The sequence below is a fragment of the Manacus candei genome, unplaced genomic scaffold (assembly GCF_025592945.1).
Source record: "Manacus candei isolate 608988 ecotype Guabito, Panama unplaced genomic scaffold, ASM2559294v1 h1tg000041l, whole genome shotgun sequence".
NCBI lineage: Eukaryota > Metazoa > Chordata > Aves > Passeriformes > Pipridae > Manacus > Manacus candei.
Window position 1 is genome coordinate 4,218,674 of NW_026138089.1, and position 15,251 is coordinate 4,233,924.

A 15,251-nucleotide genomic window follows, 5' to 3' on the forward strand; every position below is an offset into this window, starting at 1 on the left:
CATCCATTGGGCAGAATGTGTTCACCACAAAAGAAATAAGGGAAAGGAAATGAACATCAGCCCTGACAGACAATGGTTACGCAAATGCAAGACTGAAAATTTGCTGGCTTATTTCCTTTATTAAGCCCAAAATAACACCTTTAAAAAATCCTGACTTCATGAATAGATCAAATGCCTTCATTAAAGAAACATTTACTGCCATTTTCTATACTTTATTTTAAGGCATACAGAAAAATATTTAACAAATGTGTATGCAATTAAATGCCGGGGACTGCTAATTACAGCCCTTCTGAATGCCTCTGCAAAACAAAGATACTCAATACAATACGTTAGAAAGGGTGGGGAAAAGAAAGAGAGGAAGCTGTAGACAATCTAATATGCATTAGTGCAGATATATGCTGGCCTTTGGCTACGCCCAGCAAATAAGCCATCAGTGTAACCCCAAATGGCAGCCAAAGGACATTTTAGAATCACATCTTTGCTTCTGCTTCTCTAATTCATTTCCAAAACATTTCACCTCTAACGAATTATGGACTTTAATGACAGAATGTAAAGGACTGGCTGGGGTTGCAGGCCATTCAAACAAGGCTTTAATGACATATCCTTCAGGTTGCAGAATCCTTATATACTTCGCAGTGATTTATCATCCCTGGCAGAGGCAGGTACTTCAAAGGCAACCTTATATAAAAAATAAATTCTGCCTTTGCCAAGCATTGGAAAGAGCACTAAATTAAATTTTAAAATCAATTCCTACAGACAAGAGAGTCATAAAAACTCAGTGAGTTTGTCTATCTGGCCAACAGGCAAAAATTTATGACAGTACAGTTTTGTAATCAATAATAGCAATACAGTGTATGCTTCTGATTAGAAAAAATTAAAGATGCCAAAACAACATTGCTAAATATTTAGGCTGATTTGTGACAGTCCCATTGAGCAGAAACATAAAACATGCATTTTGATGAATTTCCAACTAGTTTATGTCATACTATGCTTTTTATTTTTTCAAAAAAGAATATTAAAACTATTATAAGCTTTGTCACCTGCTACAAGGCAGAATGAAGTAATTTTATTCACTGCACATTTCCTGTTTGTGAGGCAAAAAAGCATAATTTACTTCTTTATAAAAGGGAAATATATATAACTATATATATATATAATTTTATTGGTATTAACATAATGCAATACCATACATTGAGCAAACAGAAAGAAAACATTTCAAAATACATTTTTTAAAAGTATCTCCCCGTAAGATAGTATGAAATATCAAGTAATTAGCATTAACATTATTACAATACACCCTTAGCCAAATATATTAAGGAAAATTCACATTCTAACCACAGAGATAGAGGCAAACATCAACCCATAGGGGACTCAGAACATAATGATAAATACAATATCTGAATCTACTTCGAGTGACATCCAGACAAATACTGGCCCCAAAACAGCCCTCTGGAGTCTGGGTGTTATACAGAGAATACTTTGTGCCTGCTTGGCCAGGCAGCATCACTCACATGTTTAAGTCCTAGAAGATAAAGAGGAACTGAAGAGTTTAAGTGCAGAGTCTAATAAATCTCAGCGTGAGGTATCTTCTCCGTCATCATCCAAACGAGTGCCAGTGTACCCTCTGGTAACTCATTACAAACCATTAGATAAATGCAAGTCTCCAAAAGGTCTTTACATACCTCCACTTGACAGAATACACTTAGTTTAGCATGACACAGTAAGGTGACTTCCTTCACTAATGTGAAGCACGCTTAAATGACATGACTCTGTCTGGTTGGCCTGAATGGGTTCACTGGAGTTCAGTACAAGCAACAGGATTTTACAGTTACCATGGCTGAATCCCTCTTTAATTCCTTGAGGTGTGCAGAACAAAACTGAGTGACATCAAAGCCCTTCCCCTGCCAAGACCCTCTTCCCCTTCCGTTCTCCCGTGCGGGGGGCAGTATTTTCTGCAAATGTGCTCCATGTAGACTGGATCTGACTTTGTGCCTAGTCCCAGTGTGGAAAGGGTGCATTCTTCAAAAGACTGGCCATGCCCTTTGACACCTTCCTGGAGGCCTCATATTCAGGCATGTGGTTGTCTATGCTTTAACAGGTCTGTTCTGTTATAAACATCAGAGTTATTCAGGAAGAACTGACTTTCTGAACGGAGGCCATTAGGTTTCTTGCAAGAGGCTGAAGTTGAATCTCCGTCGTGCCAATTCTCTAATGATAAGTTTATCAACCCTTGAGTCCAATCGGTTCAGTGCCAAGAGATGTGGATCCCATTTGACATGGAGAGGTGCTATCAACTCTCGCAGTGTATTAGCCTAATATGATAAAGCAGTGATACAATATGTTGAAAGATCTGTGATGTGCCATTATTTCCATATCATATTAGTAAATTAGAAATACTACCATGCAAACGAGCAAATAGCAAATCTGGCATACAGTAGCAGCACTACAGAGCCTTTCTAATCTGCATGCAGCTATGCTCATGAGGACAGAGACATGGCACTGTTCTGCTATTACACCTCACTCCATTAAAATATCCATCCCTGATGCAAAAGAGGTATTTAGGGCAGAAAGTTATATAATCGCTTTTTGTAGATATGCTTTAAAAAAGAAAAAAGAAAATAACATAACAAAGACCAATTAAAAAACCCCAAAACAAACAACCCACAAATAAAACAAGAGAACAATACATCCTAACCAACTTGGGTTGGTTTTATCCATGTCGAAGACACATTAGCTCATTTGGAAGCACTGGGAGGGGGTCACTTGAATGAGGAGAATGGAAGCAAAGAATGTGCCCCAAATCCACCAAATGTTCTACAAACACAGAAAAATATCCTGGTGGTAACTTATGCGTGAGCTATAAAAAGAGGTGGCACAACACAATCTGGCTCCTTTCGTTCTCCTAGCTGACAGTCCAGCGTTGTGCAACGTTGGGTGGAGGATAAGATACAGAGCTAGGAGATCATGTGATTTTGCAACCACACTGACATTACATACTTCCATAAGCTAGGGCTTGAGAACTCGAGAATCTTTGTGGACCTGTGTTAGCAAAGAAAAGAGAAAGAGAGAGGTGGAATAAACAGCATACAGCTAAGTTGTTTACTTAGAGTTTCTGTATGGATATGCAGTCTCTGCACACAGGCAATTTCAAAAGCCAGGTTGCTCTCAGTTCATTCCCTATTCTATTGTCTACCACACTAAATTGTAATACAAAAATGAAACTCCATGGATCTTGAAATCCATTGCCATTTTAGTTCCCAGATATGAAAAGCTGGGGGATGTTCTGTTGTTATAAAAAAAACACTTTGGGAAAGAGTTCAACTGTGCATAATGTAAAGATGTACAAATTCAATCCAATTTAACTGGTGAGACTTGTTCAACCTTTGTTAAAAAGAATTTTTTTCCAAAAGGCAAGATGAAAAGGAAGGAAAATATGAAGCATTGCCATTTGTATACTTGAGCATATCACAAAAGGTCTAGCAAGCAGAAAAGAAATGTCTCAGTGACAGAAAGCACAAGGTAGAAAGAATCCCAGATGGAAACGTTGGTGCCATTTACTCCACCCACGGCAGCAATTGGAAAATGAGTTTCCAGAGAGGCAGAGGGTGAGCAATGCTATATGGAACTCAAAGCGAGTTCAGCCTCTCCTCTCTTGCTGAGATTTCCTGGGACTCTGCATGTCAACAAGGAGAGGAGGAAGAAGAAGGGTGAGGAAAACAGTTTATATAACTAAATTCTAAATACAGCAGTCAAGAGAAACTTTTACATAACCTATTGTTTAAAATAAAAAACATTTGATTCCACAACCAAAATGAAAAAAACAAACCCAACCCCCAAAACCAAAACCCAACCTCCAAAAAAACAAAAGGCCAAACCAGCACATTTCAGGACTCATGGGACTGAGGAAAGGGAGACTTTGCAGAGTACAAAAGGGAATGTTTTTCACATTTCATACTGTATTATACAAAGAACAGTCATAGCATTGAAAATATGAGTCTTGGATTTGCTTGGAAAAAGGCACTAAGTGAAAGAGGATACTACTGCCTCATGGGTATGAATTTTGCAGCTTTAGGAGATCCTATCATCTCATGGCTGTTGTTCATATAACTTTATCTCTAAAAATTCAGAAAGTTTGGTTTCAAAGGTCAGGTTTTGGCAAAAGAAACTTCCCTTTTTGTGAAACAAGGTGGCTATGAAATAAAAGAAGATTACTAAGTTAAGGCAAGGGCACTACCTAGCAGATGTCTATACTCTTCTACACGCCCTGCTGAGGTTGGCTGGGACACGTCCTCTGTGTCTGTGGAAGAACTGTGCTGCCTTCAACAGATGGTGGGACAGAACTTGTTTTATGTACCTAAATTTTGCATGAGGAGAGTATTTCTGAAAAAAACTGCTAGTAAGACACTTTTGTAAAGACTATTTAGTAATATAGCTAAGGCCTGATGATACAGGCCTATCATCAAACATTGGTAATTTTTTACTGTCCCAGTTTGGATTAGTCACTGTCCATGAACAACCTTTCATTAGGACCTCTTAAGATAAGTGGTAGCATACACTGTCCTATTTATCTGAAGGTGAATATAATTATCAAGCACTAGGGAGGCTTTTCCAAAGAGATCTTCGCTATCACTTACTGATAGTAACTAAGAGTTTAGAAATTCTGCTTTTTGTAGCAAAATTATTTTTCCTTATCCTTATAAACCCCACATTTTCCTTCTGTATCACTAGTATTAGCAAAATGATTTATGTAAAAAATCTCCAGCATATGGTTTTGTTTCTAGATAAGGTGATTTTTTTTTTAATTTGTTTTAAAGGAGAACAAATACAAATAACAAAGAACAGTAACGTGCTTTTGGATGAATACTTATTGACACTACAACTTATGAAACTCATGAGACTTGCAAACATTTTGAAAAATAAACCGACTGCCATTCACATACAAAAATGAACACGACCCTGTGAATACAGTAAAGTGAAATTCTGCATTTATCAACCAAATCATGTTTGTATTATGAGAAGAGTTTTACAGCAAATGATTTCCCCAGAGTGGTTACAGAAACAAAAGTGCCTGCTGTAAATCTCTGCCTATTTCTTCAGCTGATGTGGTCATGGAAGATGGGAGGAATCTTATGTCTGAGCAAACCTGTAGCAGTAAGGTACTTTACCCGTCTAAAGTGGTGAAGACAGAATGCATCAGGGCTGGGACCAACCTACCAAGCAGGAGCAAAGGCAGCTTTACAGGCCTTTCCAGGCATGCCACCAAGTGTCAAAAGTAAAGGGGAGGAGAAAGTCCTCACCTGAGAGAAATGTTTGAGGGTCACAATAAGTAAGGTCTCAAAATGGCTCTCACACAAGAAGTCCTATATAAGCAAAGGGACACAGAATATGATACAACTAATTCTTTTTCTCTTCGAGACCTATTTATCAAGAATAACGGCACACCACCAGTCACTGTTGAGAAGGTAACACGTTAAGGTTTTCACTTTGATGTGTTTTTTAATAAAATGCATAGCATTTTACTGCTGCCATTTAAGAGTACACTTTCTTATGAATGTTCACATTATATATTTTGCCTAAACAGAGTACAAGGCATCTGGCATGTTTATGATAACTTTACTTTTTAAAGAAGGGTTAGGTTGAAACTTTGGAAATAGGTACTTAAGTTTTAGAAAATGAAATTTCAGGCTTCCCATCTAGAGTGGCAATCAGTAAAACGTTAACTGCCTTTTGAAGATCTATCCTTTCCTTCACTTGTATCCTATTCTGTGTACATATTTCTACATCTGTCTATATATTCATGAGAGTAAAACTTTGACTACTATCTAGTTCAATAATGAAGCATATCTAGTTATGTGTATTCCCCTACACGTAAATACTATGTGTGAGTAATCAGGCTCTGAACAAGAATGAATGCAAACAACAGTGGGAAAAAGAAAACCTTCCCCATGTATCACAAACTGCTACCTGGCTGCTTCTGTTAGAAGCCCATTGGCAGATACATCTTCCTCCTTACCAAGGAAATGGTTCAATGCTATTTGACACAGAGTTCTTGGGAGGAATGCTGGCAGATCTGCAAACTGTCTATTGCTCAATGGTGGGAAGCTCCTACCATTTCCAGGACTGCTCAGGTCTGGGACAGATGCCATGCAGAGAGGAAAAGGAGCTGATACAGAGGGTTTTGATGACACATCCAGTACAGCCCCCTGACACTATACTTCAAAGCAGCACCTCTTCCTGTAAGAAGTCCATTAGGTGTGGAAGCAGTAGCAGGAGTCACTCAGTACTCCTCTGGAGACTGAGTCTCCGCACTAAAGGGCACTAAATCAAACTGATAATACTGATAATATGCTGTCTACAAATAGCAAGTTTCAGCTTTTCCAACATCACAGTATATGCTTTCGTGTCCCTCCTGTCCCCATTGAGGAACACCAAGAGCACAAATGTTATACGAGAAGGCATCACGGTGAGGATGGGGGACAGAGAGGACAGATGGTGGTGTCAGCCCATGCATAACCTCCAGCTTCTGCTCCTCTGCAAGTGCTGCACTCGGCCCCAGGAGAACAAGGCAGGGGGAATTACAGGGCTCTGATCGGCAGGCATTTTTCCTTCCACTTACCACAGGATTTCTAAATCACAAACGTATCCTGGCTCTCCTATGCACTTCACGTAATTGAATTTTTATACACATTCAGAGGGTGCAAGACGTAATCGGGACCTCAACGTCCCACTGGGCAATTTATAAATTCTGAAAATGATATTAAAATTTCTGCATGTTGGCATTCTAATTGCTGGATTACATGGAGACTTAAGTTACATAAGCCTATAGGACAGGCCTCACCCAGGAGAACTCTGTCACGTTCAAAAGAGAAGCACATAAAGCATCTATATAATGGTGAGCTTCCTTTCAATCCAGTTCTTAGTACTGCTCTCTGTACTGCCAAGGGCAGCATAAAGGGTATCCAGAGGCTCTAAGGAAATCACTGTCACCACAACTGGTGATTGTTGTATGCAAGGGAATCCTGCTTTACAAAGTGTGTGTGGTGAATGAATGGAAACACCTTGTGATGCTGTGGGAAGGGCTACCTATAAAAACAGCCACCCTTTGAAACTGCCAGGTAAGAGTGCCCTTCCCTCACCCTAAGCCAAAGGATGCTTGTCCTGAGGGGGGTAGATAGGATTACTGGTGGTGCAAAGGGGTTTTCCTGCAAGGACTGTGTGGTCCAGGACCAATCAAGACTTCTCCTCTATAAACAAGGGGGATGTAACAGAGATCTGTATAATTATGAGCACATACTTGCAGAGAAAAGTTGATTATTGCCTCTTCAAGTAACAGAAACATTTGAAAGTTTGTGTGGCAAATTCAAAACTAACTAGAAGAGATGCTTGTCTCTTCAGCATTAAAATGTGCAACTACTTCTTGCCACATGATAGAGCTCAAAGTACACCTGAGTTAAAAATTGATAAAGCTACAAGCAAGGCACCTTTAACTCTCCCCTAGAAATATGGTTTTAGGCACAGTTCATGGCAGGCTAACTGGGTTAGCTGGAATGTGGAGCTCATGGCTCTTTAGGGCAATCATTTGTGCTTGCAGGCGATTTTTTAAAACTGAAATAACTCAGAGTCTGAGATCTGATACAGAACTACACAAATCAATGTTTTGGACAATCCTTACTAAGGATTGGAATGGAAATACTGTGCAGAATGGAAATACTAGGTTGCAAAATGCAGTAGTAAAATAACAAGCTCAGTGAATTTTTAATTTTGCAAGGATTTGTTGTTTTCAGAAGTAAATATCCCTCTTAAAGAAGGTGTGTATCTGATGGCAATAAGCTTACTAATTTTCCTGTGTAATGCCAGGACATGTTATCAGTACAACCAGCTATTCTGAAGAGGCTTTACAGCATTAGATTTGTCACTGATGCTTTTGTAATTTGCAGTGACTGCATATACATTCATCTTTCTCAATATTTTTTATTCCAGGAATATAGGTAAAGAGGTTATGGAGAAATCATCCTGCTACAACAAAATGGAATTAGGCTGTAAATTTATCTTCATTTATGTAATGTTTTTCATAACTAGGGGAAAAGAAGAATAGAAAACAACATTGCTTCTGAAAAGTAGACCCAACAAAAATAACTTCAAAATACATGAAGATCATACTACCTTTTATAGTGCCCTTGATTTTATGTGATATCTTAAAGACTTTACTGTGGTTACAGAGTAACTATGAAGTTCAATGTATATGATATAACACATCTATTCAACAACTCAATGGAAAAAGAAGAATTTCTCAATTTAAGTTTCTTACGAAAAGTGCATGGTCAGCTTAAGCTGAAGGTTTTGTGAGAGAATGTTAATAGTTAAGTTTAATAGACTTAAAAAAATTGTGGAGGCACCAAGGTGCTATGCTTAAGTCAGGCTTTGAGGCCAATAACAGACAAATTCTGCAAGGGGGCCTTTTATCATGGTAATTGTTGTCCCTTACTCAACTCTGCTCAGTTGTAAAACTTCCTCCCCCCCTCCTTGGGAAGGTCTGATGGGGCATAACTGGCTTAACTGCGCTGACATGAGAGGCAGCTGTCATGTCTTTGAAGGGGTCATAAACTATCAAAGACCCCCAAAGCACCCCCAGACTCATTTTCTGAGGCCTTCCACCAGAGGACTGAAAGTTCCCCCCACCCAGGGGAGGTACCAGGCATTCCCACTTGGCTCGAACATATATTAACCCATTGGACTTTGTGTTTGGTGGGGTTTCTTCCCCCACCCCCTACAGATCAAGACCATCACTTCGACCAACGATGCAACAATCAAATCTTGTCGTAGATCCCATGGGTGGTGATTATGAATCTTTCTACTCTTATCCATTCTTTCTTTTCCTTCCTTTCTTTTCCCTTACACATTTTCTTAAGTGCTTTCTTATTGCCATATTACTATAGATAATAGTAACTAAAAAAGCTACATACTGGCTTTCCATTGCAACCAAACTGTTCTAAAATAAACCCTACAGATATATAATTACAAACACCAATCCTTCAGTGTCTTTCACTCTAATCCGCCCCAAGGGATCTATTAACAACAACTTGAGTTACTCTCATCTTCAGAGGCGGGTTGCAACCAGTTTTTAAAACAACTCCTTAGCAGTTGTGTGAAGAAACCTTGAGGGGATTTCAGAACTGGAAATCCACAGTTACATATCTAAGAGCAGAGAACAATCTCCCCTGCTCAGCCTGGAACTACCACAACCAGTTTCCCTTGGTAGAAGGAAATAGATATTAATAAAATCCAGCAGAAACAGAGATGAAGATCTGGCTATATACTTTTGGTCATTAATAACAGTGCCAGCTATGGCAACCACTAAAGATGAGCAACAGCCCTATGAATTTGTCTTTTAAAACATCTACTCCATTTCCATATGGTACAACTGAGTAAGTAATCTGAAGAAAAAGTCTCACCAGTGGGCTCTGATAGTACTTTTAGAACCTGTGAGCTAAGGGGACATTATGAGAGGGGTTTATTTGTCAAAAGTAACTGTCACCTCAGCAGAGATATTATAGGGTTTTCAACTTAATCATGAGGTTATGCCAGATTCTCCTCCTTGGAGGACAACTTGGATTAAGGAAATGTTTTAGTGCACAGGCATGGTCTGCCAGAATGTGGCCCCAGCATAAAATCCATCCGCTTGGCTCACCTGTGCATCTTACCAAGTTGCATAAATCTGTGAAATAAAGTCAAAGGCAGCATGTGTGCATTTACAGTAGGTTATACTGTAAGAGAAATGTGACACTGTAAAAACAAAATACTTTTAAAACAGTTTTTCTAACTGGAGAAAGATTTATAACACCATAATCCTCATCTGTGGCACAGACCATTAAATGCCGATGGGATTTTCCTTTGAAAAACCAATGACAACTTAATGAAACTCGTTCCACAGCTTATCCTCACCATTACAGACTTATGTCCTGTTTCTCGTCTTCTGCCTTTTGCTTCCATCTCACCTCACTCAATTTTGAAATCTCTTCCCCAGCTACCCTGATGTTCCTTGTTCCCAACAAACACTACAGATCACAGACTGCAGAAAGTGTTTCCTTTGTTTTTCACAGGTAAATTAAACCTCCACCACCTTGGGGGTGTGTTCTCCTTTGTTCATTGGGTTACTCTCAGCAACCTCCTACTCCCCATCATCCCAGGGAGCAGTGATGCTGAGAAATGCACACAGTCTTCGGGCAGCCTTGGCGGAAAAGCCAAATCTATGTAGAATATAAAATCTCACTCCTCCATGCCTGTTTTCCTCCAAGAAGGAACAACAAGTGTCCCAAGCGCTGGCTGTTCAGAGCCATTCGGTCATGCCCTCATCCTCCCACATTCAACCTCCACTAAATTTCAGAAATAATGAAATCCATAAAGACCCAAGTGCTATTTTCAAAACTGAAGAGCCTAATTTTTACTTCGAGTGACTTTTACTCTCACTATAAATCTCATAATCCTGTTTAGCAACAACATGAACCACCTTAGGAAATTGGTCTTTTGGGATGGGAGAGGCCAAGAAGAAGGTGGCTGACATTTTTGAGTTTCATTAACTGTAAAAGCCATTTCCAAAGTGTGAGTCTCCAAGCCAATCATTTTTTAACTTTATGAAACCCCTGAAACTTCCTTCCTCTCTGTAGCAATAGTTCAGTATTAATTGTACCAAAAATTTCAACCATCCTTTAAACAAGTATTCCCAGGAAAACACACATCCCCTTTTCCTCTTCTTCTACTATGAAAACATTTTAGACATATTTTATAGACTGTACAAGAATTTCATAAAATGAAATTTCTCAAATTCTAAGAGTGTGCATAGATATAAGGATAGCCTGTTTATGCTGTAAGATTCATGATAGCTGCTATATGGTGTTCCTATCTGCAGGCAGAATTTGTGAATTGGAAGTTAAAAAGTAAAATGAGCAGAGAACTTGGAAACTGTCAATTTATTAATGCATAATGCACTAATGTCTAAAGGGTATTTTCTGTTTGTTGGGTTTTTATTTTTTTTTTATTTCTCAATCTCACTATTTCATAAGCCATTGTCAAAATTCAGAGATTTAAATTTTCAATGTGATGGTATATAAAATTTATAGTATGGTTAAATTAGTCTAGTTCACTAATAAATATTTCTAGCCCCTGTAAAAATCATATGAAACTTTTGAGGCTACATTAAGAAATAGGACATTAAATACCTATATCATACAGTACACAGGAGAAGGTAAACATAGTCCTCAGTGGCAAAACAATGTAAAAGAATTAATAATTTAGTCTTGGAGAGTTTTAGCTTGGAGTGTAAAATTTAAATGGGATTTTCCCCAGGCACTTTACACAGCCATAAATAAATAAATATAAATACTCTCTTCTGCCTTCTAAAGAGGCAGAAACTAGCAACTCTAGTTGTCTCTAAAGCCATTACAATACATTTTCTAGTTAGAAATATAAATGTTTTACTGTAAAATTATGTACATTATGTACATGTACTTAGCTTGATAAAAAAAGGAAATGTCTTGAATTTTTTTTTTTAATTAAAAGTTGAATATAAATGGCAGAGCACATTCTAGCAGGGAGGAAAGAAACAAGAATTCTCAGAATAATCATCTTCAAACTTTTTATAGATTAAATATGATTCTTATGTCAGATTTCAAGTGTATACATTATTACAGTAAAAAAAAATAAATCACATTAATGCCAAATGCAGAAGCTATTGAAACACTGTTATGTGAATTATAAAACAGATTTTGCTGTTTTTACTGTAGGAAGACACTCTCTAATTCCCAAAGTCTCCTATTCACCAGCTCTCAAGGATTCCATAAAGACCACTTTGCACGGATAGGAAACGCCACATGAGCTGCAAGGAGCCCACTGACAGGGACCTCTGGCATCCCCAGGCCCAGCTGGGCCTTACAGTGCCACTGCCTGATCTCTGTCTGTCCCTGAATTTACAATGAGCAGAAAGCAACTAAGTGAGCTTTTCTTAATATTGCCTCCTCCTTGAGACCTGTAAATCATCACATGATTAAAGGAACCTTTCAAAATCTGGCCGAAAGAGGGTATAAATTGAAGGTTTTTTGGCAGCCTCTCTCCTCACTCTCTGATGGTGATAATTCAAATACTTTTAAACAAATCAGTGGTGATATTTTATATTCCAAAAGCCCAAAATTTATCCCTCTGGAATCCAGGAGAGAAGAAATAATTAGCTAATATTATTTTATGCCAGCAGTACTCAAAATGTGGAGCCAGAAAGCAAAAATCCTACTTAAAACGCAGCCATTTTCTTCAAGTAAATACAACAAGATCCTGCAGAGAACTTGTTTCATGCTTTGTTCATAAAATCGTGGTATTTAATAGCATCACAGCAGTACAACGATGTTGGAGCGTTAACCATCATCAACAGGTTCCAAAACTCGCAAATGTGGCCCATTAAAAGGAGACAAAAAAATATTTATCTTCTAGCTTTTGAACAACAATTTTCAAAAACAAAGCTAGGAATCTATTTTATTAATAATGAATAAGAACAGAGATCCTCGCAAAACTGCCTGATTACTGGGCTTTTTTATTTGTTTGTTTATTAATAAAGAACTGTATTATCACATTTGTTTCGTAACAACTGACAATGCTTGATGTTGAAAAACAACAGATCTTGCAAATAAAACTCACATGGTTATTAGAAACTCTGAGTGTTAAGCACTTTTCCATCAGGGACTGATGGAACCCCAACTGACAAAAGAATGAGCCTTCAGCTCCCCATCTACCTCCAGGTAACATTTCTTGGCTATTTAGATGCAGAATGGATGTGAGACAGGGGACAATCTTTTCCTTCTAGTAGTTCAGCTCCCAGAAGTGAGTGATATTAGCCACCTCCCATATCCAAGGTGTCCCCTGAAAGCAAAAGCCAAGCCCAGATGGAGGAGACACCAAAGGCTCGCTGTTAACCGGGAAGGCTGCACTATGTCTCCTGCATCCAGAAACAGTCCCAGATGGCACTAATAGCCTGAACGGTGGAAGAGAATAAACTTATTAAAATTCACAAACACCAGAGTGCCAGGAAACATTTCCTAGACTGCTGGAGGACAGTCTCAGAAGTTCGAATGATTTGGAGGGACGAAATCCCTTGCCAAGTTTCATATAACAATATGGTAAATGCTATGCTAACAGGCACAGATCTTGGCATACACCAAGTTAGTCTACAGGGTTTTGTTTTTTTTTTTTTTTTGTCTAGTCAGGCTGTTAGTTTTACAAAATGTCATATTTATTTGTTTGTTGGTTGGGTTTAGCCCAATTAATTTGACATTTTAATTCACCTGAGGTTTTTATTAACATAAGCTACTTGATGTGGATATGTAAAAGGTGAAGGAATAATCAGAACAACCGCGATTAGAAAACACAACAATTAAGCAGAAAAGCATCTGGGATACTGTACAGCCCAAAGTGAAATATGAAGTACAGTATAGTTGCCAAACAGATACTTATCACAGTATAGAGCATAAAACAGCCAGGGCAAAGCAACCTTTCTGGTCTCAGTCAAGTGTGCTGCACCCAGCTTGGACTCTGCCATCGCAGAAGAGGTGCAAGTCAGCTGGAACACCCAGGAAAGAGGAGCCAGAGGCCTAGCAAATGCTATCAGTGAAAAAAACTAAACCAACCTTCATAAAAACCTTTCAGCTTAAAAGAAGAGCTGCTGTAATAAAGCAGTCTGTTTTCTGCGCCATAATGGAATGGAAATCCTGGGCTTAAATTGCAGTGGGAACAATTCAATATCCGTTAGGAGAAAAAAATTCCCATGAGAACAAAAAGGAAAAGCACTGTCTGGATGGAATGAAGAATGCCCACCACTGGGGATTTTTATGGGCAGGTAGGTATAGTAGCTCCAGATTTAGAGGGCAGAGCTATAATAAATAATCTTTCAATTCACTTCCAGTTCACTGGCTCCAAGACACACACAGCACAGTTACAGCTTCACCAGACTCTTTGGAGGGACAAAGATTTTAACATATATATATTGCCTTCCTGCAGTGGAAAGGTTTAAGAAACCAGTAAGGACATTAAGATTCCAAAATGGAATCGCTGACAGCCAAACCATTTTAGCTGTCAAGGACTATCTGAGGAAGTTGCATAGGGCTGGCAGGTTCGATACACTACCTACACAGGATGTGTGACCCTCTGGAGCAGCAGCTAGTCACCAAAAGGAAAGTTAGCCAGAAAAACAGGCTAGGATGTTCTTTACAAAAAATTGTCCTGCAACAATTTTTTATTTCACAGGCCTCCATGACAATCTTAATTTTAAATATCAAAATTCTGAAGATTTTTTAAAAAAATAGATCAAACCAAACAAAACAGCTTTGTAACATATTTGGCTTTTCCTGAGTCTTTTGTCCAGCAAAAAAAAAATTCTAGCAGGATGCTGACTGTTTGCATTGAGGTCTTTAATATCCCATCCTGCTTCCCATGATGAAGAGTAATTTAACTTAAATAATGCATGTTTACTTCGTGACTCTCCAGATGTTCACCAAGGTAGTAGTTTGATAAAACTACATCCCTCCCATGTCCTTCCAAGCACTACTGACTCAAGTTCATCCCTGTTTTAATGGTTGTCTTGAAAGACCATGAGAGCCACACATACCAGATGGTACCACCTGGAGATGTAATAAATATAATCTGGAAAGACTTTGGTCCTCCTCTGTTCTCCTAATCCTACTGATACTGTGCCATATTCTTCTGATTTAATTACAACTGATTATAGAAAGGGTTTATTTTTTTTTAGCTTTGGAAAAAAAAGTAGAAAATTTAAAATTATACATTTTGAAAGAACATTCTCATGTACGTGACAGGTGGTTAACTTTTTTATTGTAGGCTTCTGTTTCCTTTGCATTTAGAAACTTGCAGATTAGGCTAAGTCCTTGCTGCATCTCAATGAGGAACTATCTCAGTTCTGCAAAAAATCCAGTGAAAAAACTCTTCTCAGGGAAAAATTCCAATTAAATCACAGTGGTCAAATCTAAGAGTGTCTTTAAAACAATTTTCAGTGAGTTTCAGTGAGAAGGTTTATGTAAATTCTTAGAAACAATGCAAGTTTTTCATGTTTGAAATCAAAATGAATGTGAGTTTAAATTCCAGGACAGGAAAACTCTCTTTTCAATGGAAAACTATGTGTTAATTTAAAAAAAAAAAGAAGTTGGATTTTCCTTTTCATACATAAAATAATTTCAAAAAAGCTACATATAATTATT

At 38.2% G+C, this 15,251-nt stretch overlaps 2 protein-coding genes across 7 annotated transcripts in view; one reads left to right on the plus strand and one right to left on the minus strand.

The window, feature by feature from the left end:
* The window catches only part of KLHL34 (kelch like family member 34), a 28,641-nt gene extending 18,583 nt beyond the window's left edge, over positions 1-10,058 (plus strand). The window contains exon 2 of the mRNA XM_051794882.1: positions 10,025-10,058. The gene's annotated coding sequence lies outside the window, so the exon portion shown is untranslated. The remainder of the gene's footprint in view (positions 1-10,024) is intronic.
* The window catches only part of CNKSR2 (connector enhancer of kinase suppressor of Ras 2), a 205,143-nt gene that overhangs the window by 12,591 nt on the left and 177,301 nt on the right, over positions 1-15,251 (minus strand). Inside the window, exon 21 of one of the 6 annotated variants that reach the window (XM_051794858.1) lies at positions 100-2,312. The exons of 4 other annotated variants lie outside the window; for them this stretch is intronic. In XM_051794858.1, coding sequence (XP_051650818.1) covers positions 2,308-2,312 — 5 coding nt within the window. In that variant the 3' untranslated portion in view covers positions 100-2,307. Of the gene's footprint in view, positions 1-99; positions 2,313-2,907; positions 3,040-15,251 lie in introns of those variants that run through there. One more of the 6 variants, XM_051794857.1, reaches the window with a different exon arrangement.